The sequence below is a fragment of the Pelophylax lessonae genome (genome assembly GCF_965119305.1).
Source record: "Pelophylax lessonae genome assembly, chromosome: 4".
Classification (NCBI taxonomy): domain Eukaryota; kingdom Metazoa; phylum Chordata; class Amphibia; order Anura; family Ranidae; genus Pelophylax; species Pelophylax lessonae.
Window position 1 is genome coordinate 583,870,306 of NC_138771.1, and position 26,056 is coordinate 583,896,361.

The following is a 26,056-nucleotide window of genomic DNA, read 5'->3' on the forward strand; positions in this document are numbered from 1 at the left end:
CTACATTTATAGACATCCACGAACTAACACTAACCTATCTAACCCTGCAAAGAAGAAATCAGTATACTTACCTTTTTTGAAGCCGCTCTGGTCCAGTCTTCAAGTGCAGACAGGGCCGCCATCAGGGGGGTACAGCCAGTACTCCTGTATGGGGCCCCGGCACATAGGGGGGCCCGGACAGCAGGAAGATCGGTAGGATGACAGCATACCTCCCAACCTGGGCAGGACTGTCCCGCTGTACAAAGGCTTTGTCCGGCATAATTCTGGTGATAAATGTTACCTTCTAGCTCAGAAGGACCTGCAGCAGTGGGAACATTTAGAACAGCCAGGGATTGGCTAACAAACCAGCTGGGTGTGCACTATGCAGCCACAATGAGAGACTGCACCTGTCAAATTCATGCTGTGATGTCGGTAATGGGCGGGACTGTTACTCAGACCCACCCCCTGTGTCAAGCAGCACGTGCATAGGGAAGAAGGAGAAGGAAGATATGGCAGCCAGCAACAGAAAGGTATTTTAGAAAGGCAATCATGTGGAAGATGGGGGACCTTTGGGGAAGAGAAGGGCAGAGGAGAGGTGTGTGTGTTGAAGAGGTTGTAGCAGCTGGGAAGAGGTGCAGTACAGAGGCATTTAGGTACATTCGCTACTATGTACAGCTTGGTATGGCACTGCTCTCGATTTTTAACATTGGCCTCAATGGGAAATCTTGGTCACCTTGGTATAGCACTACTCCCATTTGTTAACATTGTCCTCAATGGAGAATCTTGGTCACCTTGGTATAGCACTACTCCTGATTTTTAACATTGGCCTCAATGGAGAATCTTGGTCACCTTGGTATAGCGCTACTCCCGATTTTTAACATTGGCCTCAATGGGAAATCTTGGTCACCTTGGTGTAGCACTACTCCCGATTTTTAACATTGGACTCAATGGAGAATCTTGGTCAACTTGGTATGGCACTGCTCCCTGTCTAACATTTGCATCTATGGGAAATCTTGGTCAGCTTAGTAAGGCACTACTCCCTATCTATCACTCTCCTGAACCCTGTGCATAATGCACTCCAGAACCCTGCATTCTGTATCTAGCATTCTCCTGAACGTATTCCTGACCCCTGCACTCTGTACATAATGCATTCCTGACCCCTGCACTGTACGGGGATGGGGTTGTGAATTTGTGGAGGGATTTGGGGGGTTGCGCTGTGAGGGGTGATTGGGAGGGATTTCTGCTAGGAAGAGGGATTGGGGGAGGGGGGTGATAATATAATTTTGATATTTTCAGTGGAAGGGGGGGGGGGCCTGTCAGGTAGGCTGTATGGGGCCCCAGGATTTCTAGCGCAGCCCTGAGTGCAGAAGTTCTGCAGAGGACACGGCCAACAATGGCTGTGAAATGAATGGGAAATAATGTCACCCATGGAGTTACTATGGGGCTTCCGATGTCGAATGTGTCCTCTGCACCCGTCTCCACAGCGAAGCCACGGCTGACAGTTCAACGTAAGATCCGGTCAGATCAGCTTCAAAACAGGTATGTATACTGATTTCTTCTTTACAGGGCTAGGTAGGGTAGTGTTAGATCGTGGATGTCTATAGATGTAGTCATTTTAGTGTTAGGCTGGACTTCTTTAAAAAGAAAATGGATAGCATTTAAGGACTGGTAAGTTGCAATATATTACATTTAGTCCTGAGTTTTAATGCAATTTCAAGTATATCAAAACTTTAAGATTTGGATACAGGAGGGAATGATTGATGCCTAGTACACACGCAACGATTATCGGCCGACCGATTGTCCGACTTTTGTCCAGTGTTGTTGTGTTGGTTGAAATGTGCTCTAGACTGCACACGAATTTTCTCGGCCAACAAAAATCTACTTCAGAAGTGATGTCATGTGATGGTTTAATTTCCGTGTGTTTTTTCATCTCTGAGCATGCCCAGTCTTGCTCATCAGATTTTTGTCTGCCGAAATCTGTACTGACTGACGAAAAATCGGCCGTTGTGTTGACGGCCAACAAAAATTTTATAGCCTGCACACCAGATTTTTTTTCGGCCGAAAAGTCGGAGTCGGTTGTCGAGAGCATCTTACTAACAAGCCGAAAATCGGCCGATCGGACGTTGGCCGAAAATTCACGGACAACTATCGATGCGTGTGTATGAGGCATGAGGGAGTGTAGCAGGTTTACCAGGCATTGAGCCTGATGTGGGTCTGCCATCGTTACCAGTTACCTCTCCAGCCCATATGAGCTGCGGCCCTGGGTGTGAGAACTGAGACATTGACAACTCCGGCATCTTTGTTTTGTTGTTTTATTGTATTTAAGGGGATGGGAGAGGGGAATGAGTGGGATACTCCTTTAGGCTCAACTAATTACAACTTGGGACTTTATCCAGAAAAATGTCTGTTAACGCTGCCTTGACGCCAGCCAACGCTCACTGACGCTTAGAACACACTGTAACTTTAAAGAAGTGCTAGATCTTCGACTTTAAGTCCAGAAGACTCAGGACTGTGGATTATTGAACTGCTGATACTGCTGCACTGCAAAGTCACTGACTACTCCCTCCAGCCTTGCACTGGCTTGAGGTAGCTTGTTGTGAATTCCTGTATGGCTGCAACTCTCAACTGTACAATTCAGGGCCCAAACTGCAGGCGCCCCCTTTACACTTTTAGCTCTTCAGGGTCCACTGACTATGTACCCCCCCTGTCATTTCAGAGTCCTCAACCTAGGTACCCCCTTTACAGCTAGCTGACACTGGATCCCAGAACCTCTTCCAGAGTGGTCTCCTCTAACACTTGAGGCAGACCCCCAGGGGCAATCCTCAGTACTCACAACCTGTGTAGGCTTTCCTGGGACTGGACCCCTCTCGCTCTCCGCAGGCTCTCGGCACACCGGATCCCCTCAGCTCACTCCGCACTCTCTGGATACTCAGGCGACACCCCGAGATATCCGCTTCCTCTGACAGGAGGAGAGACAGCCGTTCTCTCCCTCCTGGGACTCTGCTCCCGCCAAAGACATTGAGTCATGCGCCCCCTTCAGACTTATACTCTCTCCCAGAATCCTCTGCGGCAGAATCTGCCTTCTGGGGTAGATACAAGTCTGAATGTATCTCTGATTGGGTTTCCTCCACTGCCCTATCAGAAGCCTCCGATAAAGAGCCAGTGGGGAGACTCCCCTTCTCAGGAGACACACTTGGGAGCCATGACAATCTACCTGACAAAAAGAAACATGGCCCTGCTGTTAGGCAGACAAGGCCTACTATGCATTTACCTAGCCCCTACCTGTAGGGTGCTACAGGAAATTTACCCTTCTAATTGTCCTAGTGACCTTTTTCACCAGGACAGAAAGCAATGGGAAATCCAGAGTTTTACAGTTGTCATTAGACAACTTTTTAGAGCAGGGTTTCCTAACCAGGGTTCCATGTAACCCTAGGGCCCAGAGTCTTGAGGGGTTCTGCCATGATCCACCATAACAGTGCATTCATTTTTGCCCAACGGTGGCCTCAGTGCACAGACACATGGGCTTGCTGAGTACCCCTTGGCAAACCGATATCATCCCCACGGTACTTATAAGAGCTTTGGCTACTGATGTCACCAAAGAGAACAGGATAAGGGGAGTGGTCTCCACAGAGCCAGCAGCTTGGGATGAAATTACTCCAGTCTACTACCCAAGGTATGTACTAAAAACCCTTTTGGCCATATTTGGCAACCATTCATTCTTAAAGTAGAACTATCGCCAAAAATGTTCTCTCATTTTCGATAGAGCAAGGGAGGGTTTTAACCATATGTGTCCCATTGTGGAGATTTACTTTCCCTTCCTGTCCAATAGCCAAAAACTGGAAGTGAAAAATAAGGGAATTCCTTGGGAACCCCCAGGTCACCCAGAACTAGTGTCCCAATTGGAAAATTTCCCCTCTATTACTTTTCCAGGTCAACCCAAAATTTGGGATTTTCTTTTACTTTCACTTTCAATGATAATGGTAAACAGGACAAATAGAGAGAGGGGGATCTCCATAATAGGGACACAGGCTTGTGTGTTTAAAACCCACAATCACTTCTTCACTGCGCAGGTTAACCCCTTCCCTGCCAGTGTCATTATTAAAGTAACAGTGCATATTTTTAGCATTGATTACTGTAGTAATGTCACTGTCCCCCCAAAAGTGTCAAAAAGGTCTGCCACGTTAGCCAGATTCATTCACTTGGATCCCCTATTCAGTGTAGGTATGAGAATACTCTTGGCCATAGTTAAAATGGCGACTTAGGCTTCAGCCTTGGAGGTCACACTGGGAGGATCTTCTTTTCTTATGGTATTTAATATGTGTCGTCAGTGCGCCGCCCGTACCTTGAGAACGTCAGTTTTGACGAAACGTACGTCGGTCGCGGCGTGCTGACGTCACCTACGAGACGTGAGGGCGGGTGTTTGGAGCTGACCGGCCGGCGGCTTCGATTTAGTGCTTATCCCTTGTTTTAATGTAAGTGTAATTTTATCTTTTGGCAATAAAATTGTTGTGGTTTTACGCTATGAAGCTTTTTCCTTTCTGCATGTAACTCAATATATGCTGGACGTCTGTGGATACATTCCTTTACGATTGGGATTGGTCCTTTCTTATACCTGAGGGGCATCATTGCCTGCTGTACCTTGAGTCTTGGATGATATCTGCAATATCCGCAATATCTGATATTCCTTCTGGTAAGCAGTAGTATATGTCGGTGGCGGTGGCGGTATATTCACGGACTGAATTTATTGCATGGGATCTGTGATGATTCACCCCTCTTATTCGTTATGCTATCACTGTCTTATATCTGGTAAGCAGATTGCGATGTCGGTGGTGGTTTCTCACTAAATCCAATTCTTTCTTTATATTTATTCCCACGAGGGATCTATTTTTAGTGTATAAGTTTATACAGTATCACGCTATGAGGTTTATGTTTTTATGTGCACGTGATTGATGCCCGCTGAGTTCTTGGTGCAACGCCTGAGACTTTGAATATCGCCTGGAGGGCACTCTGAGGATATTTGCCTTTGATTTGGAGCATCTTCATCCTTCATTTGGAGAATGTATCTGCTATCTCTGGTAAGCAGTATACAATCCAATCCGTTATTCAGAGGAGTCAATTTCTGGATGCATTTGGACTTTTTATTATATTCACGATTATTTATCACTGTATACATTTACTGGTGTATGGGACTTCTGAGGGCTTTTTTTTTTTGAAACTTCACGTTTTGGACCTTCATTTAGCGCAGCTTTTTTATAGTATACATAAGTATTTACAACCTTTGCCATGACACTCAAAATTGAGCTCAGGTCATCCTTGAGATGTTTCTACAACTTTATTGGTGTCCACCTGTGGTAAATTTAGTTGATTGGACACGATTTGGAAAGGCATACACCTGTCTATATAAGGTCGCACAGTTACCAGTGAATATCAGAGCACAAACCAAGCCATGAAGTCCAAGGAATTGTCTGTAGACCTCAGAGACAGGATTGTATCAAGGCACAGATCTGGGGAAGGGTACAGAAAAATCTCTGCAGCATTGCAGCACAGTGGTCTCCATCATTCGTAAATGGAAGAAGTTTGGAACCACCAGGACTCTTACTAGAGCAGGCCACCCAGCCCCACACTGAGCGATCAGGGGAGAAGGGCCTTAGTCAGGGAGGTAACCAAGAACCTGATGGTCACTCTGACAGAGTTCCAGCATTTCTCTGTGAAGAAACTTCCAGAAGAAAAACCATCTTGGCAGCACTTAACCAATTAGAACTGTATGGTAGAGTGGCCAGACAGAAACCACTCCACAGTAAAAGGCACACAACAGCCCGTCTGGAGTTTCCCAAAAGGCACCTGAAGGACTGTCAGACCACGAGAAACCAAATTATCTGGTCTGATGAAACAAAGATTGAACTCTTTGGCCTGAATGGCAAGCGTCATATCTGGAGCAAACCAGGCACCGCTCATCACCCGGCCAATACCATCCCTACAGTGAGGCATGGTGGTTGCAGCATCATGCTGTGGGAATATTTTTCAGAGGCAGGAACTGGGAGACTAGTGAGGATTGAGAGAAATATGAATGCACAACGTACAGAGACAGCCTTGATGAAAACCTGCTCCAGAGTGCTCTGGATCCCAGACTGGGACAAAGGTTCATCTTCCAACAAGACAACAGTACACAGCCAAGATAACAAAGAAGGGGCTACGGGACAACTCTGTGAATGTCTTTGAGTGGCCCAGCCAGAGCCCAGACTTGAGCCCAAATTAACATTTCTGGAGAGATCTGAAAATGGCTGTACACTGATGCCCCCATCCAACCTGATGGAGCTGGAATGGTCCTGCAAAGAAGAATGGGAGAAACTGCCCAAAAATAGGTGTGCCAATCTTGTAGCATCATACTCAAAAGACTTGAGATTGTAATTGGTGCCAAAGGTGCTTCAACAAAGTATTGAGCAAAGGCTGTGAATACTTATGTACATAGGATATTTTTATTTTTAATAAATTTGCAAAGATTTCAAACAAACTTCTTTCACATTGTCATTATCAGGTCAAATCTTTCTGTGATGGCCAACATGCATACAGTGTACAGACATCAAACTTACAGTTTTACTTTTACTTACCTTTAGCTGTTTCAGGTAGAAGGCCACTGGAGGGTCCAAGTTTACTGTATTAGGATTGGTGATGGCTCCACTTATTATAGGGGAATTGATCTCCTCTGTACCTTCATGGTCACTTTCTCCTATTTCTCCAAGTCCTTTATAGGAGATTAGGATTGCTCCATCTCAATAAAAAAAAATAAGTACATGCAATAAATGCAGGGAACTACAGTCTGTACACTGAGTTTTGCAGCGTTATTGCAGTAGCGTTTTTCAGTGTTTTCTAGCCTTTGCGTTTTTTAGCAAAACTATACTCCCGCAAAAGCTTATGGCTCAAAAATGCTCATAAATGCAGAATACCCACGCTTTTCAGCATTTTTCAGATAACAGCCTATGTGTGCATGGACACATAGGATAACATGCTGGGGAGTTTACTGGCTGCAGAAAAAAAAAACACCTGAAGCCAAAAAACAGCAGCTGTAAAAACGTCCAGTGTGCATGAGGCATTGGGGCTGCATCCACACCTCATCATTTTGAATCGTGGGCAAATTTGCTGTGATTCTGCCCGAGATTTCAGAGCACCGAGGTGTGAATGACAAATCACAGAACGCAAATTTGAGATACCATTCATTTGAATGGCACCTAAAATCGCGGTGCGGTTCTGCCGCGATTGTCACCCAATAAAACGCGCTGCAATCATGGCGACCTGCATCGGGTTAAGCTTGTCATCCAAAAAAAGAAGGTTCGGTAGCTTCTTTCGGGCGGCATGCTTCATGCGATGTGGGTTTCCGTGATTGCAGAGGGATTTATCGTGTGACAATTGCGGCAGAATCGCACCGCGATTTTAGGTGCCATTCAAATAAATGGCATCTTAAATCTGCCCACAATTCAAAATACTGAGGTGTGAATAAAGTCTAAAGAAGGTTGCTGGATGACTGTTGTAGGTTCTTGCACTTTGCATTTTTGCCTTAAAAGAAAGCTGTACTCACCAGTATTTCCAGGCACATGTGTGCATGGTACCCTCATGGTGTTCTCCAAAGCAGTCAGAATTATTAAAGGGGCTCCTTTACCACACAGATCCTTGGAAACCTTCATTTGAACTTCTGCAACAGATAAAATGGACCATAAAGTAATTGTTCACTCACTGTTACTCAATTATACACTCACAGAGGGTTCCTCTTTGTTGAAAACGGTGGGGAAAGGCTTCTATAAAGGTATGCTTGGTTCATAGTTCATGTCTGAGATTTACAACCACTGTAAGCTGACCGTGGAGCTGGCAGGTATAGGAAATTAAGCTGGCTGACCATAGACAAGTGGGAACAGAGGCAGAACAGGAGCCGATTGAGGGCCACAAATTAAGAAATAGAAGGCAGAGTGGCATCTGACCATGTATTTAAGGAGGTGGGGGAGGTAGAGTGGGAAGAATAGTAACTGGTTGTGCACCGAGGAGGCACTATTTAGGCAGAGTAAAAGCTGATCATGATGAGGGTGGAAGGCAGAGAGGAGCAACAGCAGACACCAACAACAACAATAGAGTGAGAGATGGCAGAAATGAAAGGATCATGTATGGGAGAAGGTAGAGAGTGAGAGGTAGAGAGTGAGTTGACCATGAATATGGGGAAGAGAAAGAGAGGCTGCATAGTGAAGAAGAACATGGATTGGAGGAAGATAGAGAACAAAGTGAGATATACTAGTGTGTTTTCCATTGGGAGTGGAAGAACTGGTCATAGATTGGAGTGAGGTGGGACTTAGTGAGCAGGGCTAACCATCTGCAGGACTCTTTAATATTTATGAAAATAAAAATGAAACTGAATATATTCTTGGGAGCTTGTCTCCAAAATGGCAGCATGGGGCCCATGATGACAAGTGTCCAAAAACAACATACTACAGAAAGGATTGTATCGTGGGAAACAAGGGGCTCAGAATGCCAGATACACCAAATCACAAAAGCAATGACAGGAAAACAGGCAGAGGGCTGCCTGAAGGGAGGGGGGGAGGAGTCATTTCCTTGGCTCCATAACTTGTGTGTGTAAACTTCAGCTTACGCTACTGAGCCCTGTAAACAAATTACTTTTTCAAGAGAGCTGATAAGTAGAGCTTGGACACCTGAAAAGGAGGCAAAAACTCCACCTGCTGGCTGAATATCAAAATACAACATTTTCATATGCAATATTTTTATTAACACTAGAGAAAAAATATATTTTTAGCCCTGATCAGAACAAAAAAAATGTAAGCAAACCCACTAAATATTCCCCTTAGGCCCCTTTCACACATGCTGTCCGTTTGTCCATTTTTCATCCATCCGTTGACGGATTAAAAAACGGACATCAATGCATATCTATGTAAAAACGGATGACAATGGATGATCATCCGTTAAAATACGTTTTAATCCGCTTCCGTCAATGTCCGTTTTTTTTTTTTGAACGGATGAATGTGCTATTTTCCATCCATCAAAAAAACAGATCGGACGTAAAACGGATGTAAATGGACAGACGGTCAGTTTTTCATCCGTTTTTGCATTGGTAGTGTATGTAAAAAAACTGATGAAAAACGGATGAAAAAGGGATGAAAAATGGATGAAAAACAAATGAAAAACTGATACATTTTGACGTGACTGAACTGATGAACTGAACGGACCGTATGTGTGAAAGGAGCCTTAATGAAGGCTCCTTGAACCTCCTTTAGGGAAAGGGAGCCTTGACTGCTGGAAGCATGGCATCACTGTGGGTGTGAACCTAAAAGAGAAGTTAAGTAGCTCCCTTGGGATTGGCTACAAAGACCTGAGGTGACTGGGTGGAGCCTGATTTCTAGGAAAAGACTACGCTGGGGCACATCCAACTGCTCTGAGGAGATTCAGCTGTTACAAGCGTTGCCCACCCCCCCCCCCCGCCCGTTGTGATGTTTTGTCACAGCTTTATTGGCGGTTTTGACCTTGCCAGCAATTGATGTTGCTTTATGGACTATGCCCTCAAGTTAAACTCTGGGGTCAGTCTAATGTCTGTCTGGCACTGATGGTAAGGACAGGCCTCTTAGACTACGTACGTTTATGTTTTATGGGTGCTCACGGTAGAACTGTGACTGGCATTGTCCGGTGCTCACAATATAACCGTGACTGGCACTGTTGTTTGGTACATTTGGAAAGTTGTTACTTTTGCAAAGTTCAATAAAGCTGTGGCCTTGCCCTATTTCCAACTTAATCAGCTTCTGTGTCTTTTTGGGGGGCAAGGTATTGGTTTATTAGCTGCTCATAAATGAGCCTATGCTTCTCAGCAGTCATGTTAAATAGAGATTTTAAAACATTCTTTACAGAATGGATTATTAATACAACTGATTCTTTCAGTTCATCTCCAACTCAGCAACTAGGTATTCAAACCTTGGTGGTAATTGTGCCTGCCCACTTACCTAGCTCTGGCGTGCTGATGTTACGGTTCTGTAGATCTTTAGAGAACTTTTCCAACAGAGAGTTCTCCACACTTTTGACTATAGAAGTGACAGCTAAACGTCGCTCTGAGGTGCTCAAGTTTGTTAAGGCAACGTGATTGAGAACATCAGTAAATTCCTGGGCCACTTGCTATAAAAATAAAAGACAAAGTATGAAAGACACTAAAAATAAGTACTTGAAAAAAAATTCCATCATCTGGACACCTCCCGGAAGAGAGACCAATAAAGATACTAAGTCCTGGATGGATAGTGTCACCTAATATAAAATATATTTTCTCATATTATTTATCTGTGAAAAGTTACTCCTGAAGCATGAGATGAGCACAGAACTACTCACTTAGCTATGAGACATAAATACAACTAAAGCCATAATTTTACACAGCACTGCAATTTTGGTCTGTGCTGTTCACACCTGTCCTCATTAGTGACCTTTAACCATTAACCACCTGGCCTATAGCAAAATGAGGGCCAGGCGGTGGCTTTTCCATCCTGACTGGGCGTCAAATGATGTCCTGTCAGGATGCGGCTATCACGGGGCTGCACATCGGTGCGATCTGTCACCAGCCACGTCCACGGGACATGGCTGATGACTGATCCGAGTACCATGTGACTACCGTAAAATATCACAGCAGGTCACATGACAGTTTTACACAATGGATGGCTTCTTTTCAAGCCATCCAATGAGTATAAATGTGTGGCTAGCTGTGATTGGTCAATTCGATCACATCACGGGGCCAATCACAGCCCATCTGTACCATATGATTAGCTTTGACCTTGCAACAAAACAAACTGAATGAATATAAGCAAACATAATGTGTAAAAAAATAAAAAATAAATCTTGATCACTTCCCCAGAGTAGTACAATGTTATTTTGATAACATTATATTGCTCTGGTCACAGTGTGTTAAAAATAGGGGGAAAGTTTCCGCGCTATTGGAGGAAATTAAGTAAATAAATGACTGCAGCCTACCTCAAAAATATAGATAACTATATTTGGTAAATGTGAGGAAAGGGGAGGTAATATGGCGCTGTCAGGCTAATAAATAGGAAAAAATAAATAAATATGTCTTAAAGTGCACTGGTGATAGGTGAATAAAAATCAAAATATATAAAACTTCATATGGTGAATCCTTAAAAAGTGTAAATAAGTTTGAAGAATTTGGTAAAAAAATGTGTATCTATATAATGATAAATAGATAGGAAAATTAAGTGATAAATTATTAAAAATCAATGTGTAATCTTAAAAATATATAAAAGAATTGTAAAGTGGTGTTATAAATATCCTCCATATATACTTAAAGTGCTAATTAATCAGATATATATTGTGCTAGTGGGCCAAACAATAAATAACTTTGTATAAATCTGTGCACATATAAATCATAAATAGTGTCCCAACAGTTTAAATAGCATAAATAAATAAATAAATATAAAGCGAATATATAGGAAAATTGTCCATATAAATAGCCAAATATTAAATGGTGCTACAAATATAATTGAGTCCCAAGAAGGGTGGTGAAGCAGGGATTTGACAGGATAAAATGGATTACAGGACTTCCAGACTGATGGGGGTGCTCAATACAGGAATCAGTGCTCCCCTCCTATTACTCCCGCACTCACCAGATGGCGGCACTCCCACAGGGGTAATCAGCGTTTGGGGTGACTCTCAGAGGTCCCTCCGAAGGTTGGCTAGTAATCCACTTAATCCCGACTTCGTATCTTACTCCAGGGGAAATTGATGAAAAATCCCTCCTCTTAGAGTACTCCAAAAATGTTTGAGAGATCCGGATGAGGAAAGAAAGAAGGGCTCCAATAGTGAAGTATTGCAAAAAATGGGTGCTTTATTCGTATAAAATTACAATACTCACATTTAATAGAAAAAACAGTGCATGTATGTCCTAGGGACCGCAACACCCTCGTGTGGCGGTAGTTCCGGGACGCGGTGCGTTCCACCGGCCGGATGTGCGTCTCAGTCAACAGGAAGCGGAACTGACGTAACCACGCTCTACGCGTTTCGTCATCAATGACGTCATCAGGAGCAGCGTGTGTTTATAATTCTTTTATATATTTTTAAGATTACACATTGATTTTTAATAATTTATCACTTAATTTTCCTATCTATTTATCATTATATAGATACACATTTTTTTACCAAATTCTTCAAACTTATTTACACTTTTTAAGGATTCACCATATGAAGTTTTATATATTTTGATTTTCATTCACCTATCACCAGCGCACTTTAAGACATATTTATTTATTTTTTCCTATTTATTAGCCTGACAGCGCCATATTACCTCCCCTTTCCTCACAGTGTGTTAAAAAAATCATAAAAAAAAAGGAAAGAAAAAACTTTTCATACTGTCACCAGTTAGTATCCCTGATCATCACCACACCAGTTAGATGATGACGTTGCACTGCACTGGTGACAGTATGTAAAAAAAAAAAAAAAAAGTGTCAAACATTTATGTTTTAATTTCTTCATTTGCCAAAAAATTATGACAAAAAAAATGACAACTTTAAAAACCCCGTCATGCCTCTTACTAAATACATTGGGCTGTCTACTTTCCAAAAAGGGGTCATTTGGGGGTATTTGTACTGTCCTGACATTTTAGGTCCTCAAGAAATGAGATACCCCATCAGTACATCAGGATTGATCAATTTTTAGATATATACTCTACCATAGTTTGTGGACTCTATAAAACTTTCCTATATACTAAATACCATACACTGATTTGGGTTATTTTCACCCCAAAAATGTAGGAGAATACATTTTTGGCATAAATTCATGAAGAGAAATTATTTATTTGCAAAATTTTAAATCAGAACCAAAGAAAAATGTGTTTTTTTTTTTTTACTTTCAGTCTTTTTTTGTTCATTTAGCAAAAACTAAAAAACCCAGTGGTGATTAAATACAACCAAAAGAAAGCACTATTTGTGTGACAAAAATGATAAAAACTTAGTTTGGGTATATGTTACATGACCGCGCAGTTGTCAGTCAAAGTGCAACAGTGCTGAAAGCTGAAAATTGGCCTGGGCAGGAGGGGGGTAAAAGTGCCAGGTATTGAAGTTGTTTTAAAGTGAGATCACATCTTCAAGCCCATGCCTGATCAACAAATTTTGTCTGTTTACTCATGCCCTGGACAGAGGTCTGTTATGGATTTTTTCTGGCTTGCCTTCAGTTATTTCCCATATATAGTTTGGACTGTGTTTGTACTCAGCTTGTTTGAGCTATTCCTGATCATCAGTCTGTTACCTATGGTCTTGTGCATCTCCAGTCCATTTAACCATCTGAACCTGGACAGTTGTTTGTCCATACCTGACCTGGCCATCAACCTACTGACACTGACACTCTTTCATTTGCTCTGACCATCAGTCTAAGAACTTACACTGCTCTGCCCTCTGTCCTGCCTGTTGTTTTCTGTGGCCCCTGGCAACACAGAGGTCCTAACAAACTCAATTGCAATTGATCTCTGTTGAGTGTTTGCTTGAAAAATAGTTGAAGCCATGTGCCCACCCTGGACCTAGGATTCAGGGTACTCCAAAAAGACACAGAAATTAGTCTGAAAACTTATGAAAGTTAGAAAATAATAATGTTTAAGCTGCAATTCAATTTAAAATAAATCTGTCTTGAGGGAAATACAGGGGCTACTTTTGCTGATCTCTGTCTGAAAATGCAAGTAACCTGCTTGACCTGCTAAAGTTAATACTTTGAGACCTTGATCGGGGACAATATCCAGCTAAGTAAGTTTACGAAAAAGTCAGTAAGAAAAGTCCAATATCTGAATACTTGCTTCCAGTAAGCAATTCAAAGTACTGAAGCAAAAGCATGTAGTCAGCATTTTCAGAAGGAGAGCCCCCATTTTTATTTCCTCGCAGGTTTAATACTTTACTGACTATATAGGACTCTGAGCAACTACATAACAAAACAATCAAAACAGCTCTTTTGTTACCTCCACGGAAATGTTGGTCTTAGTGGTTTGACATGATTGTTCTTGAATGCGAGCATTCTCCCTCAACAAAGAGCAAAATGCATCCTGTAGTAAAGAGACAATATGGCGTTCACATCATTGTACAGTAAGACAAATGTTTTCAGTCTACTTGCGGAAAGAAATTATGATTGACTAGTTATGGCCATTTGATCTCTTTTCTGTGCTGTATTTTTCAGTTAAAGTCTATACCGGGCAAATTTTCTGCACATCCATCCCACTTCCAATTATTCATATTTTAAAAAAGGCCACTTTTTACTCACCCAGATATGCCATCCCCCCCCCCAGTCCTCCAGGAGCAAAGACTGGAGATTCACCAGTGGGGTCCAAGGCCACCACCAACTGGTCTTTTTTTTATGCTGCTACTGGAGTCTCCAGGACCTTGTGAGGACCCTGTGGATGGACCCAACTGGAAGTGACTACGTCAGTAAGCAGATATATAGGCATCCAAAGAAGACTTGGTACAGAGTCCGCCACATGACCATAAATTCAGATAAATATTTGGGCCATTTCGTTTTTTTTTTCTTAATAGGGCGATGTTTGGCGGGAAAAATATCTGGCCAAACTTTTGCTCTACCACACGAAGTGGCAGACGTTGTTATTAATATTATTATACAGGATTAATATAGCGCCAACAGTTTGTGCAGCGTTTTACAACATGAGGGCAGACAATACAGCAATGTAGTGTAGGTTTAGCACCGAGAACCAGATTTGTAAGTGTAGCACGCCCCCCCACAGGGGCTGCCTAGTATGTTTGTTTCCTCCACACTTCCTTGACCCTGAGGCATCTCCAACCCACTTGACACTATTGGCTCGGACATAGTAGCTCAAAGAAACAACAATAGCACTTGAATGTCTATATATCAGTTTACTGACTTAGTAAAAGAATGAACAGGTATAGTTTAAACACAACAGGAAATATGAGTGTAGCCGGGTCGCCCGGCTGGTATTGTCCAAACTGTTTATTGTTATTAAAAGTTCTGCAAAGACAGTGACTTTGGCATTATGGGAGATGTAGTACGGGAGGAATCAGGATCATAGACTGCTGGGATATAGAGAGATCCTTCTCCCAGGGAGCAATGGGATGCGTGGGACTTGCTGGGAGTGTCTAAATAAAGGGAGGCGGGACTCCATCTAGCTCTCTTGCCTCGTGGACAGCGCACTGGACAGAAGGGGAAGAACTGCTGCAGATCGCAGAGACTTAGGCTAAGGCCTAGTGGCGGACACCGGAGGGAAGCCGGCGGTGTGAGTGGCTGAGAAACCTCAGTGGCGCGGCCGAACGGAAGATAGCTTACAGGCAGACCGAGACTCTGAGAGTAGCGGGGCCTGGTCAGACAGGAGAGCAGAGCTCTCGGGTGAGAAACATTCAGTATCTACATCTCTAGTAAACACAGATTTAGGCTAAATCAGGGCAGTGCCATTAGACTGCGTACTTTCCTAAGGCCCTACTGACACTCAGCAAACCACTGGACACTGCAGATATACAAAAGTGCAAAGTGCATGAGTTAGGCCTTAAGCCCTTTATTCAGGCCCAGACTGTTCACCTGTTGTGACATATATGATTTATTACATTTGCTTCTGTGGATTACAACTATTGATTGCCTTGGGGAATACAGTTCATCATCCTACCTTTATTGGATTACAAATACTTTCCTTGGATTGTTGGGAATTCCTTGCCGGTGAAGACAAGTGAGGCCTCACTCTCCAGGAGACGCTTGCAATTCATCATAAAGCGGGCCCCCGTTATTACACAGAGTGCACTCTGATAGTTGTTCTAATATTGTTGTATTGCTTACTTTGCATCCAAACTACCAAGTGTGGTCACTCTCAAATTACACTAGATTGTTAAAATATTGTATTGCTGCTGAACGTAATCCTCTAGCATACATACACATTGAGTTGTGTATGCATGTGTGGCCTGTGTTCTAGATCCTGGGTGCTGAACTAAAAGGCCTAAATCCTTGGTTGGGAATTCAGGATCTATCGTGGAAGCAACATTTGTGTTATTTCTGATTCTGTTTGTGCATTCTTGTTTTCATCAAAAGTCAAAGGCAGTAAATTGACTTTTCACTGCAATACTGCAATTCACAATGAAAGAACTAATAGTGTCAGACGGGCTGGAACAGGCTCAGAGTGCTGTCTTTTTTCTTTTTTGTAAGAAATAAAAAAACCCAGCGGTGATTAAATACCACTAAAAGAAAGCTCTATTTGTGTGAAAAAAATGCTATAAATTTAATATGGGTACAGTGTAATATGACAGCGCAATTATTCAAAATGTGAGAGCGCTGAAAGCTGAAAATTGGCCTGGGCTTGCACTGTAGGCAAGTGGTTAAAATTATGCCCCCCCCTGAAAAAAGTTCTGCGAACGTCCATGGTCAAGATATATTTAATGTTTTGTCGGCCTATCTGGAATCACAAGGCCTGTCTTGGAATGGTTGTGTTGGAATCTGTACTGATGGTGCCTCATCAATGGTTGGCTCCATGAAAGGCTTTTCCTCACATTTAAAAAGGAAAACCCTAATGTTGTGTAGCACCACCCCCGCAGGAGCTGCTGATTATATTATTGGGTCTACACCCTGCCTAACAACCCAATCAAATTGGCTCGATCCCTCCTCAGGCACAACTGACCCAGAATAGGACTGGACTATCAAATAGATACACAGGTTGGAATACAATACTTCACTATGCAACAATACCTTGTTACCTTCTTGAATAGTAGTCCTTCTGGGTGACACAATGGAACAACGCACAAGATTGTAATTAACCAAACTTAGTTTACTATATATCAAATTGAATAGGGGAGATACAATACAATACAATACAAGTCCATAAAAGGTTATTTAAAACAGCTTTAAAAAAGGTAAAAGAATACCCCCACACTCCTCCTGCATTAAGGCTAGACACAGTACCAGGTAGGTGGGCCTATCTGAGTCCCTCCCCCAGAGTTCTCTTCTTTCTTGTTGATCTTCGCTAGCAAGATTATTGAATAGAGCTCATTTGTAATCCAGATTAGGAATAAAGATCAAGAGAGAGAAAACAACGAGCTGTTAGTTGTCACCGCAGGGTGTCTGCGTAACTGAGCAATAACTTCTGCGAGAGAGATAAGCCTCTGGCGACTCCTTTACAGACCTTATTGTTTGTCTATGAGTCTCCTGAGAGAGTATGGTGATAAACCCCGGGGTTTTATCACCTCCTGCTGCGCTACCGCTATCTGTAGATAAAACTGTCTCTTCAGCAGATAAAGTCAGTTATTGGGCATGTGCCCTCTCACCAACAGAAGTTTCTCCTTCGCGCGCTTCCACTGCGGTCTCAGTCCTTTGGCTATATGCCAGCCGCGCGGGGTCCTTCTGGCGGATGACTTCCGGTCTCGGCAAACAGCAGTATGACCTCCAGGAATGTGCCTCGTGCTTGAGATGGGACGGTTCCACGTCGTCCCTCCAGGCTAAAAGGCTCTGGCCCAATATCCAGTGTCAGTCCTTCACTCTCGCTCGCTGGTTCCTCAGAGTCCAGCGCAGAAAGGCCCCCCCTTCGCGCGCTTCTCTCTTCCTTTAAATAACCTCCCCCATAGTGCCGTGCGGTGCAGCCGTGCACCCTGGATCTTGCAAAGCAGCCTGGGAGATGTAGTTTCTTCATCTTGTGAAAAGGAAGTCACAGCCCGGGAAATTCCATGCAGCTACCACTAGAGGGAGCCTAGTTCCTTCCCACATATCAAACAGTGTCTTTAGGCATGTTTAACCCCGCTACACACTCCCCCCACTTGAGAAACTTTGGTCCCCAAAGAGGTCAACAGTATGTACCCTAGTGCATAGGTTGGCATTATACAACAAAAACATTAACATTTTGCTGAAATAAGTCAATCTGAATACATCCAATTTTGTATTCTAATAGCAGTGCAACAGTAAAACGATAAAGTGCAATTAATAAACAAATAAGTGATTTCTACAGTGTTAATATAGTGCTGATTTCTAGTGCTTTTATATAGTGCTCCTTTAAAAAGCACATGTGCCTTTGCAATTTCTTAAACACTTACATCTTAAAGTTTGTGTTGAAAAAAAACATCAAAAGGTGAGAAAGAGAAAAAAACATATAGTGAGGTCAGAGCAACAAAATGTGCGCAAACATTAACTCACAAAGTAAACCAAATTGTGAACATCAAAAACTGTGCTTATTATAATGGCCAAACCCAATATCCTTATGTACAAACTTAAATGCAAACGTTTTCTACTTCAATACTTTGTTCTCATGATCTCTCACAGACCCCCCAAAACTTGGGTGGCTTGTACAGTTGTGCCTGGGGGTGAGCTAGGGTTGTCCCCCACCAAATCTACAGTGGAGGAACTAGGCTGGTCAGGAGATCTTTTGGAGGTAAAAACAGCTTCTTCCGAACATTCACCCAATTGATCATAGGTCAGTCTCTTAGGTGGGTGAATGACTCTCCTTTCCCTCTGTTCCCGTGGAGGCATGCTCTCAGAGGTGCTAGGATCAGGCACTTCTGAGGATTCTTCAATGTCCCCCTCCTCATGTTCCAACACAGAGGAACCTGATGGTTCAAGAGAGGTCAGTTCTTCTTCAGAGAAGGGTGCAACCTCCTCCTCAGGATCTTCATCCTCAGCTGCTTCTTCTGGAAGCATATGAAAGGGTATGAATTCAGGGGCTTCTGCCCGAAGGGCTCCTCTATCAGCCAAGTCAGATGAAGACAGGGAGGCAGGTGTGGGTTCTGGCAACTGAGATGACCACAACCAGTCGGGTACCTCCTCTTCATCTTCCAAATCTTCAGATGGAGAACTTCCCTCTCCCTCATCTGGGAGCGTCGTCTGAGATCTGGTAACTGGTCTGGACCGGCGAGAAGTCGAAGGGGCCTCTGACAAGTCTTCCACAGGGGGCATACGAACCGCTTCAGAGAGAGGCAGCAAATGGTTCCGATGCCAAGCCTTCAATGGACCCACACTTCCTTCAGGCCGAATTTGGTACACAGGAAGGTTTGGCAGTTGCTTGCAGATAACATAAGGTTGGGACTTCCAGCGGTCTGCCAACTTGTGTTTTCCCGGGACACCCAAGTTTCTCAACAAAACCCTGTCCCCTGGTTGCAGGTCATGGATCCGAACTTTTAGGTCGAAATTTTTTTTATTCCGCAGTCCACGTTGATCAGATGTGGCCTGAGCCTTGTCATAGGCCGCTTTCAGACTCTTCCGCAGTCGGTCCACATATCCTCTATGCGATGCTGAAGAGGTATGATCAGGCGAAATGCCAAAGGCCAAATCCACTGGCAACCGAGCCTCCCTTCCAAACATCAGCCGATAAGGGGAATATCCAGTAGCATCACTGACAGTGCTGTTGTAGGCATGCACAATGGCAGCTACGTGCTTGCCCCAATGCTGTTTCTTCTCTGAGCTCAAAGTCCCCAACATATCCAAAAGAGTCCTGTTAAATCGTTCAGGCTGGGCATCCCCCTGTGGATGGTAGGGAGTGGTTCTAGTCTTTTGAATGCCTAACATATCTAACAGTCTCTTGATCAGTCTGCTTTCAAAGTCCCTTCCCTGATCAGAATGGAGGCGTTGTGGTAACCCATAATGTACAAAGAACTTCTCAACAAGAACTTTGGCTACCGTTGAGGCCTTCTGATCCCTTGTTGGGAATGCTTGAGCATATCTGGTAAAATGGTCTGTTACCACAAGGACATTCCCCTGGCCACTCAGATCAGGCTCTAAGCAAAGGAAATCAATGCACACCAGCTCCATGGGTCCCTGACTTTGTAGATGGCCCATTGGGGCTGCTTGACGTGGCAGAGTCTTCCTCTGTATACACCGGACACAAGAATGACAGTATCCTTCAACTTCGGCCCTCATACAAGGCCAGTAGAACCTGTCCCTGACAAGCTGAAAGGTTCTTTCGGGCCCCAGATGGCCATGATTATCATGAAGAGCGGCCAGAACTCCCTCTCTGTATTTAGCTGGTAAGAACAGTTGCCACTTCTCCTCCAGATCTTCAGATGGACCTCTCCGGTAGGCCACTCCTTCTCTGATCTGTAACCGGGTCCACTCTCTATGTAACAGACGGGCCCCCTGAGGGGAGTCAGTTAGAAGCAACTCAGGGCTCTGGATCTCCAAGGCTTCCAAAAGAAGTTTTCCCAAAGGGTCTTCCAACTGCTCCTTCCGCAAGTCCCTTTTGGACAGCCGGGGCAAACCCTCCCCTTCAACCTGGGTCACCTGGCAGTAGCATTTGGGTACTCCGATAGCCGAAACCCCAATCTCTTCTGCTCTTGACCCTCCTCGGGATCGAAATTCAGTTCCCTGATATAGGGCACGCACCCCTTCTGGAGCCAAATGAGTCCATTCTTCCGCAGGTTCCTGTGGAACATGCAACCTTCTGGATAGGGCATCTGCATCCCTATTTCCGATTCCTGGCCGATACTTCAGGCCAAAATTGAAGCTAGAGAGGGCAGCCAACCATCGATGTCCTGTTGCATCCAGCTTGGCCGTAGTCAACAGATAGGTGAGGGGATTATTATCTGTCTTGACAATGAATTCAGCTCCGTACAGGTAGTCTTTCAATTTGTCAACCACTGCCCACTTCAAGGCCAAGAATTCAAGTTTGTGAGTAGGATAATTCCTTTCAGCAGGCAGTAGGCTTCTGCTCACATAGGCAACAGGTCGCAGATGACCCTCATGCTCCTGATAAAGTACCCCCCCCAGCCCATCTCGGCTGGCATCAACATGCAGTTCATATGGTTTTGTGGGGTCCGCATAGGCCAACACAGGGGCAGTGGTTAGGGTTTCCTTCAGCTGGACAAAGGCCCCTTCGCATTCCGGGGTCCACTGATCCTGGATGGATTCCTTAGCCTTCCGGGGGCCCATGGTGGACTTCGCCGGCTTTACCAACTCAGGGACATCATCTTCTTCATTCTTCAGGAGCTCATTTAGGGGTCGGGCAATCTGGGCGAACCCCTCCACAAACCTCCTGTAATAGGAGCAAAAGCCCAAGAATGACCGGAGTTCGGTCACATTTGTGGGTCTCGGCCAGGAAGCAACAGCATCCAGCTTGTCCGGGTCAGTGGCCACCCCTTCTTCAGACACGATATGGCCCAGGTAATGGACCGAGGACTGATAGAATTGGCACTTCTCAGGAGAAAGTTTCAGACCTTCTTCATGTAGCCTCTTCAAGACCTTTTCCAACCTCTCCTCATGTTCTTCCAAAGTTCTGCCAAACACGATAACATCATCCAAGTATACCAGTACCTCTATCAAATTCATATCTCCAACGGTCCTCTCCATCAGCCTTTGGAAGGTAGCAGGGGCCCCGGACAACCCCTGAGGCATGCGATTGAACTCAAAGAACCCCACAGGGGTGATGAAGGCTGTTTTCTCCCGATCTTCAGGGTGCATGGGGATCTGATAATACCCACTCTTTAAGTCCATCACACTGAACCACTTCGCCCCTGACAGACTCTGTAGGGCATCTTCGATTCGAGGAGTGGTATACTGGTCTGGGATGGTTCTTCTGTTCAGCGTTCGGTAGTCGATACAAAGCCTCAAAGATCCATTTTTCTTCCGGACTACCACTATCGGGGAAGCATACGGGCTCCTGGATTCTCGGATAATCCCGATCTTTTTGAGCTCTGCCAGCTGTTGACGTAGATCTTCTAAGTCACCTAAGGGGACTCGCCGGACTCTCTCCCTGAAAGGCTTGTCCTCACTCAGGCGGATCTTATGAGTGGCGCTCCTGGCACATCCCACGTCAAACTCGTCCTTAGAGAATATTTCCCTCCATCGAGCAAGTTGTGCCTTGGCCCTCTTCACCCATTCCGGCGGGAGGGCAGCGTTTCCAGAGCAAAGCTCCTCTATAACCGCTTCACCCTGTTCCTTTTCTTTGAAATCAATGGGGGCAACTGGGGTAGCCGGGTTGACTTGGCCCAGGAGCACTCTGGCCGGTACCTTCACTGGTGTAATAGAGGTGTTTCTGACACTCACTAAAACCCTTCCACGGTTTTCCTGTAACACCTTCAAAGGGATCACCTCAGGGATCACTTCTATCCCTCTCTGTCTCTCCTTTTGACCTGATTCAAAGATAATGAAGGGACCCGGCTGTTGCCATGTGAGTTTAACAGAAGCCTTAAAACAGGCCACCTCTCCTGGCTGTAAGACCTTTTCTGCTCTATCCAGCTTCCAGAGTCGTCCAACTCCTTCTGCGGGGGTCTCTTGCTCCAACACTAATCGTTGGTAGGCCTGCCGTAGCATGGGATGGATCCTTGGCGCCTGAGCATCTTGTCCCTGGACCAGTTGTATCAGAAGGCGCCTTACCAGGTCAGTGTTTGTTCCTACGATGAGAGAGCTTTTGTTGGCCCCTGGTGGACGAGGACAGACCACCGCTAAGGTGTCGAAGGTTTCCGCTTCACCAGCCACTGATGGATCAAAGGTCAACTTGATTGGCAGATACCCGTCATAGGGAAACTTTTGGGTCCCAATACCCCATATCTCCAGATCTTCCAACTTCTGCAAAGGTAGATGGGTAAGATATTTATCATAGAAGTCTCTATACAAAAGAGTCACCTGGGCCCCTGTGTCAAGGAGGGCTCTTGTGTAAATTCCTTCCACCTGAACCGAGACCACTGGGGAGGGCCCGACCAAGTTAGTTGGGAATTCTCTTGATGTAGCCTGGTTGTCTGATTCAGTTCTCTGTACCCTGGCCCTCTTCTCCTTTTTCTTCCTTGATCTGGGCCCCCGCTGAACCCGGTGTGCATTGACTCTCCTTCCCTCAGTAACCCGGAGTCTAGAACTGGGGGTGTTATATTGGGGTCTAACCCCCTGACTCGGTTTCCCTGATCCTGCACCACTCCTGGAGTCCCTTAAAACTGGCAGACACCCGGTTGACTCCTTCACCGGTGTCCTCTGAAGTTTCCCGCTGGCTCGCGAGCTTTCGTGGCAACCTTTCCTGAGCTGGGACATACCCTTCTAACATGCCCAACTCCCCCGCAGTTGAAACAAGTTAACAATCTTGCAGGCCGTGGCTCTGGATCTGTGCTGAGACTAACAGGTTCATCTGGCCTCTCCGATATACTCCCCTTGGGTAGAGTGGATACCTGACCAGTCAGGATGGACACCATTTCTATCAACTGAGACACTTGGGTCTTTAGGAGTTCAACTTGAGAGTCACCCTCTTCCACACTTATCACTCCAACCCGGGCAGTTGAGTCAAACTGCCGACTTTTCTTCTTGTTGTCCAACATGACCTCTTCCTCTCTGACCATTCGAATCAGGTCGGGGTATTCTAGAATGCCGCCATCTCGACGAGTTCGTAACAGTATGGCAATGGGATCTAAAGGTTGAGCCCCTTTCAGAACCTGTCATGCACGAGTCTCATCTATTTTCCGGGGGTCTATTCCTTTCTTTAACAGAATCTGGTGGATAATCCTATCCAGACGTTTAATGAATTCGGTCAACTTCTCCCCCTCTTCTTGATAACAGTGGTCCAACTGGTAGAGAAGTTCAGCCGCGTTCTCCGTCCGACCAAACACATCTTGCAGAATGTCCAAATAATCCTGTGCAGTGCAGTTCTTCTTGCTAAGCTTTAGATTACGTACAGCCTCTAATGCAGGTCCCCTTAAACTCTCTGTGATTCTCTGCTTCTTGTGCTGTTCTGGTACCTCCCATTCCTCCAAAGCCTGAGTGGCGGTATCTAACCACTCTTCGAACCCATCTTCTGCTGAAGGCACAGGCTGTTTCCCAGAGAATGTCCGGAGCTTCCTATATCCAGTCATCAAATAGCTCGAGGAGTCCCTACTACATTTTGCCACAATCTCCCCAAGAACAGCACACAGTTCTGAGCTAAAAGTCGACAAAGGTGATGACTCAGGATGCCCTTCTTGGACACCTTTTTCTTGGCTGGATACCCCAGGGGTGGTGGATGAGGGACCCGCAATAGGAACTCCTGGATGTATCAGGAAAAGTTCTGTTTGGTCAGTAGTTTTTACACTGTTTCCGTTGAAATAATCAGGGACCCCCTTCCTCCACTCACACAGTGCATACGTGTGTGGGACAGTGGTGTCAGTTTTCATGTCAATCACCCAGAATTTCCTGTCTGTGGATAGTGCCCTCAAAACAGGGAGGAGCTTTTCTTCAGTCCAGGCTTCTCCCTTGATTTCAACCACCAGGCCATTTTCCACTATGACATTCTCTTCCTTGCACCACTCAGCAGCAGCGACAGGATCCATTTCTGCGTGGGAGGGGATTCTATGGCTGAGAGGGTTGTATTGCAGGACTGTAGAAATCCCGGACGAGCCCCCACGTGTAGCACCACCCCCGCAGGAGCTGCTGATTATATTATTGGGTCTACACCCTGCCTAACAACCCAATCAAATTGGCTCGATCCCTCCTCAGGCACAACTGACCCAGAATAGGACTGGACTATCAAATAGATACACAGGTTGGAATACAATACTTCACTATGCAACAATACCTTGTTACCTTCTTGAATAGTAGTCCTTCTGGGTGACACAATGGAACAACGCACAAGATTGTAATTAACCAAACTTAGTTTACTATATATCAAATTGAATAGGGGAGATACAATACAATACAATACAAGTCCATAAAAGGTTATTTAAAACAGCTTTAAAAAAGGTAAAAGAATACCCCCACACTCCTCCTGCATTAAGGCTAGACACAGTACCAGGTAGGTGGGCCTATCTGAGTCCCTCCCCCAGAGTTCTCTTCTTTCTTGTTGATCTTCGCTAGCAAGATTATTGAATAGAGCTCATTTGTAATCCAGATTAGGAATAAAGATCAAGAGAGAGAAAACAACGAGCTGTTAGTTGTCACCGCAGGGTGTCTGCGTAACTGAGCAATAACTTCTGCGAGAGAGATAAGCCTCTGGCGACTCCTTTACAGACCTTATTGTTTGTCTATGAGTCTCCTGAGAGAGTATGGTGATAAACCCCGGGGTTTTATCACCTCCTGCTGCGCTACCGCTATCTGTAGATAAAACTGTCTCTTCAGCAGATAAAGTCAGTTATTGGGCATGTGCCCTCTCACCAACAGAAGTTTCTCCTTCGCGCGCTTCCACTGCGGTCTCAGTCCTTTGGCTATATGCCAGCCGCGCGGGGTCCTTCTGGCGGATGACTTCCGGTCTCGGCAAACAGCAGTATGACCTCCAGGAATGTGCCTCGTGCTTGAGATGGGACGGTTCCACGTCGTCCCTCCAGGCTAAAAGGCTCTGGCCCAATATCCAGTGTCAGTCCTTCACTCTCGCTCGCTGGTTCCTCAGAGTCCAGCGCAGAAAGGCCCCCCCTTCGCGCGCTTCTCTCTTCCTTTAAATAACCTCCCCCATAGTGCCGTGCGGTGCAGCCGTGCACCCTGGATCTTGCAAAGCAGCCTGGGAGATGTAGTTTCTTCATCTTGTGAAAAGGAAGTCACAGCCCGGGAAATTCCATGCAGCTACCACTAGAGGGAGCCTAGTTCCTTCCCACATATCAAACAGTGTCTTTAGGCATGTTTAACCCCGCTACAGTTGTTACAACACATTGCTTTATTCAAAGAGAAGTGCTCATGTCCAAAACATTTGGACCTGAACTGAAAAGTGTTCTGGATGGTGTGCCAAAAATGGTGAACTTTATATAATAAAGACCAGTTCACTCAAGAATGTTTCAAAAACGTTGTGAAAACATGAAGAAATGTGTAAATAATAGGTGCGCTAAAACAATATGATGCATAAACAAATATACAAATAATGCACAATTGCATAAAGAGATGAAGTGAGATCAATGTGATATCAATGATTGAAAATCCAAAATCCCACTGAGTGCCTTGGATAAACTCAAAACTTATAAGTGCAAAAACTCTTAAAGGTGTTGTGCATTCCCAAAGTCCACAAAAGCTCCAAGTGTTGAAGGTTGAAAAGGTGCACTGTATATGGCCGGTGCTCTGTAGTGAAAAATCCCACAACCAACACGCTATCCTCCTTACCAAATGCAATAAATTGGAAAGCAAAATTCATTAGATGCTGTTGGGAAGGAGGAATCAAAATCACCACCCTGTGAAAATGCAGGATAGGCCTCTTACCAAAAATCAGGTA

General features: G+C 44.8%; 1 protein-coding gene across 3 annotated transcripts in view; it reads right to left on the reverse strand.

Moving 5' to 3' along the window:
- The window catches only part of LOC309554171 (adhesion G protein-coupled receptor E3-like), a 162,127-nt gene that overhangs the window by 50,366 nt on the left and 85,705 nt on the right, over positions 1–26,056 (reverse strand). For all 3 annotated transcript variants that reach the window (XM_082255788.1, XM_082255787.1, XM_082255786.1), the window contains 4 exons: positions 13,955–14,038; positions 9,966–10,134; positions 7,553–7,666; positions 6,588–6,748 (listed from right to left, as the gene is read on the reverse strand). In XM_082255788.1, coding sequence (XP_082111914.1) covers positions 6,588–6,748; positions 7,553–7,666; positions 9,966–10,134; positions 13,955–14,038 — 528 coding nt within the window. The remainder of the gene's footprint in view (positions 1–6,587; positions 6,749–7,552; positions 7,667–9,965; positions 10,135–13,954; positions 14,039–26,056) is intronic.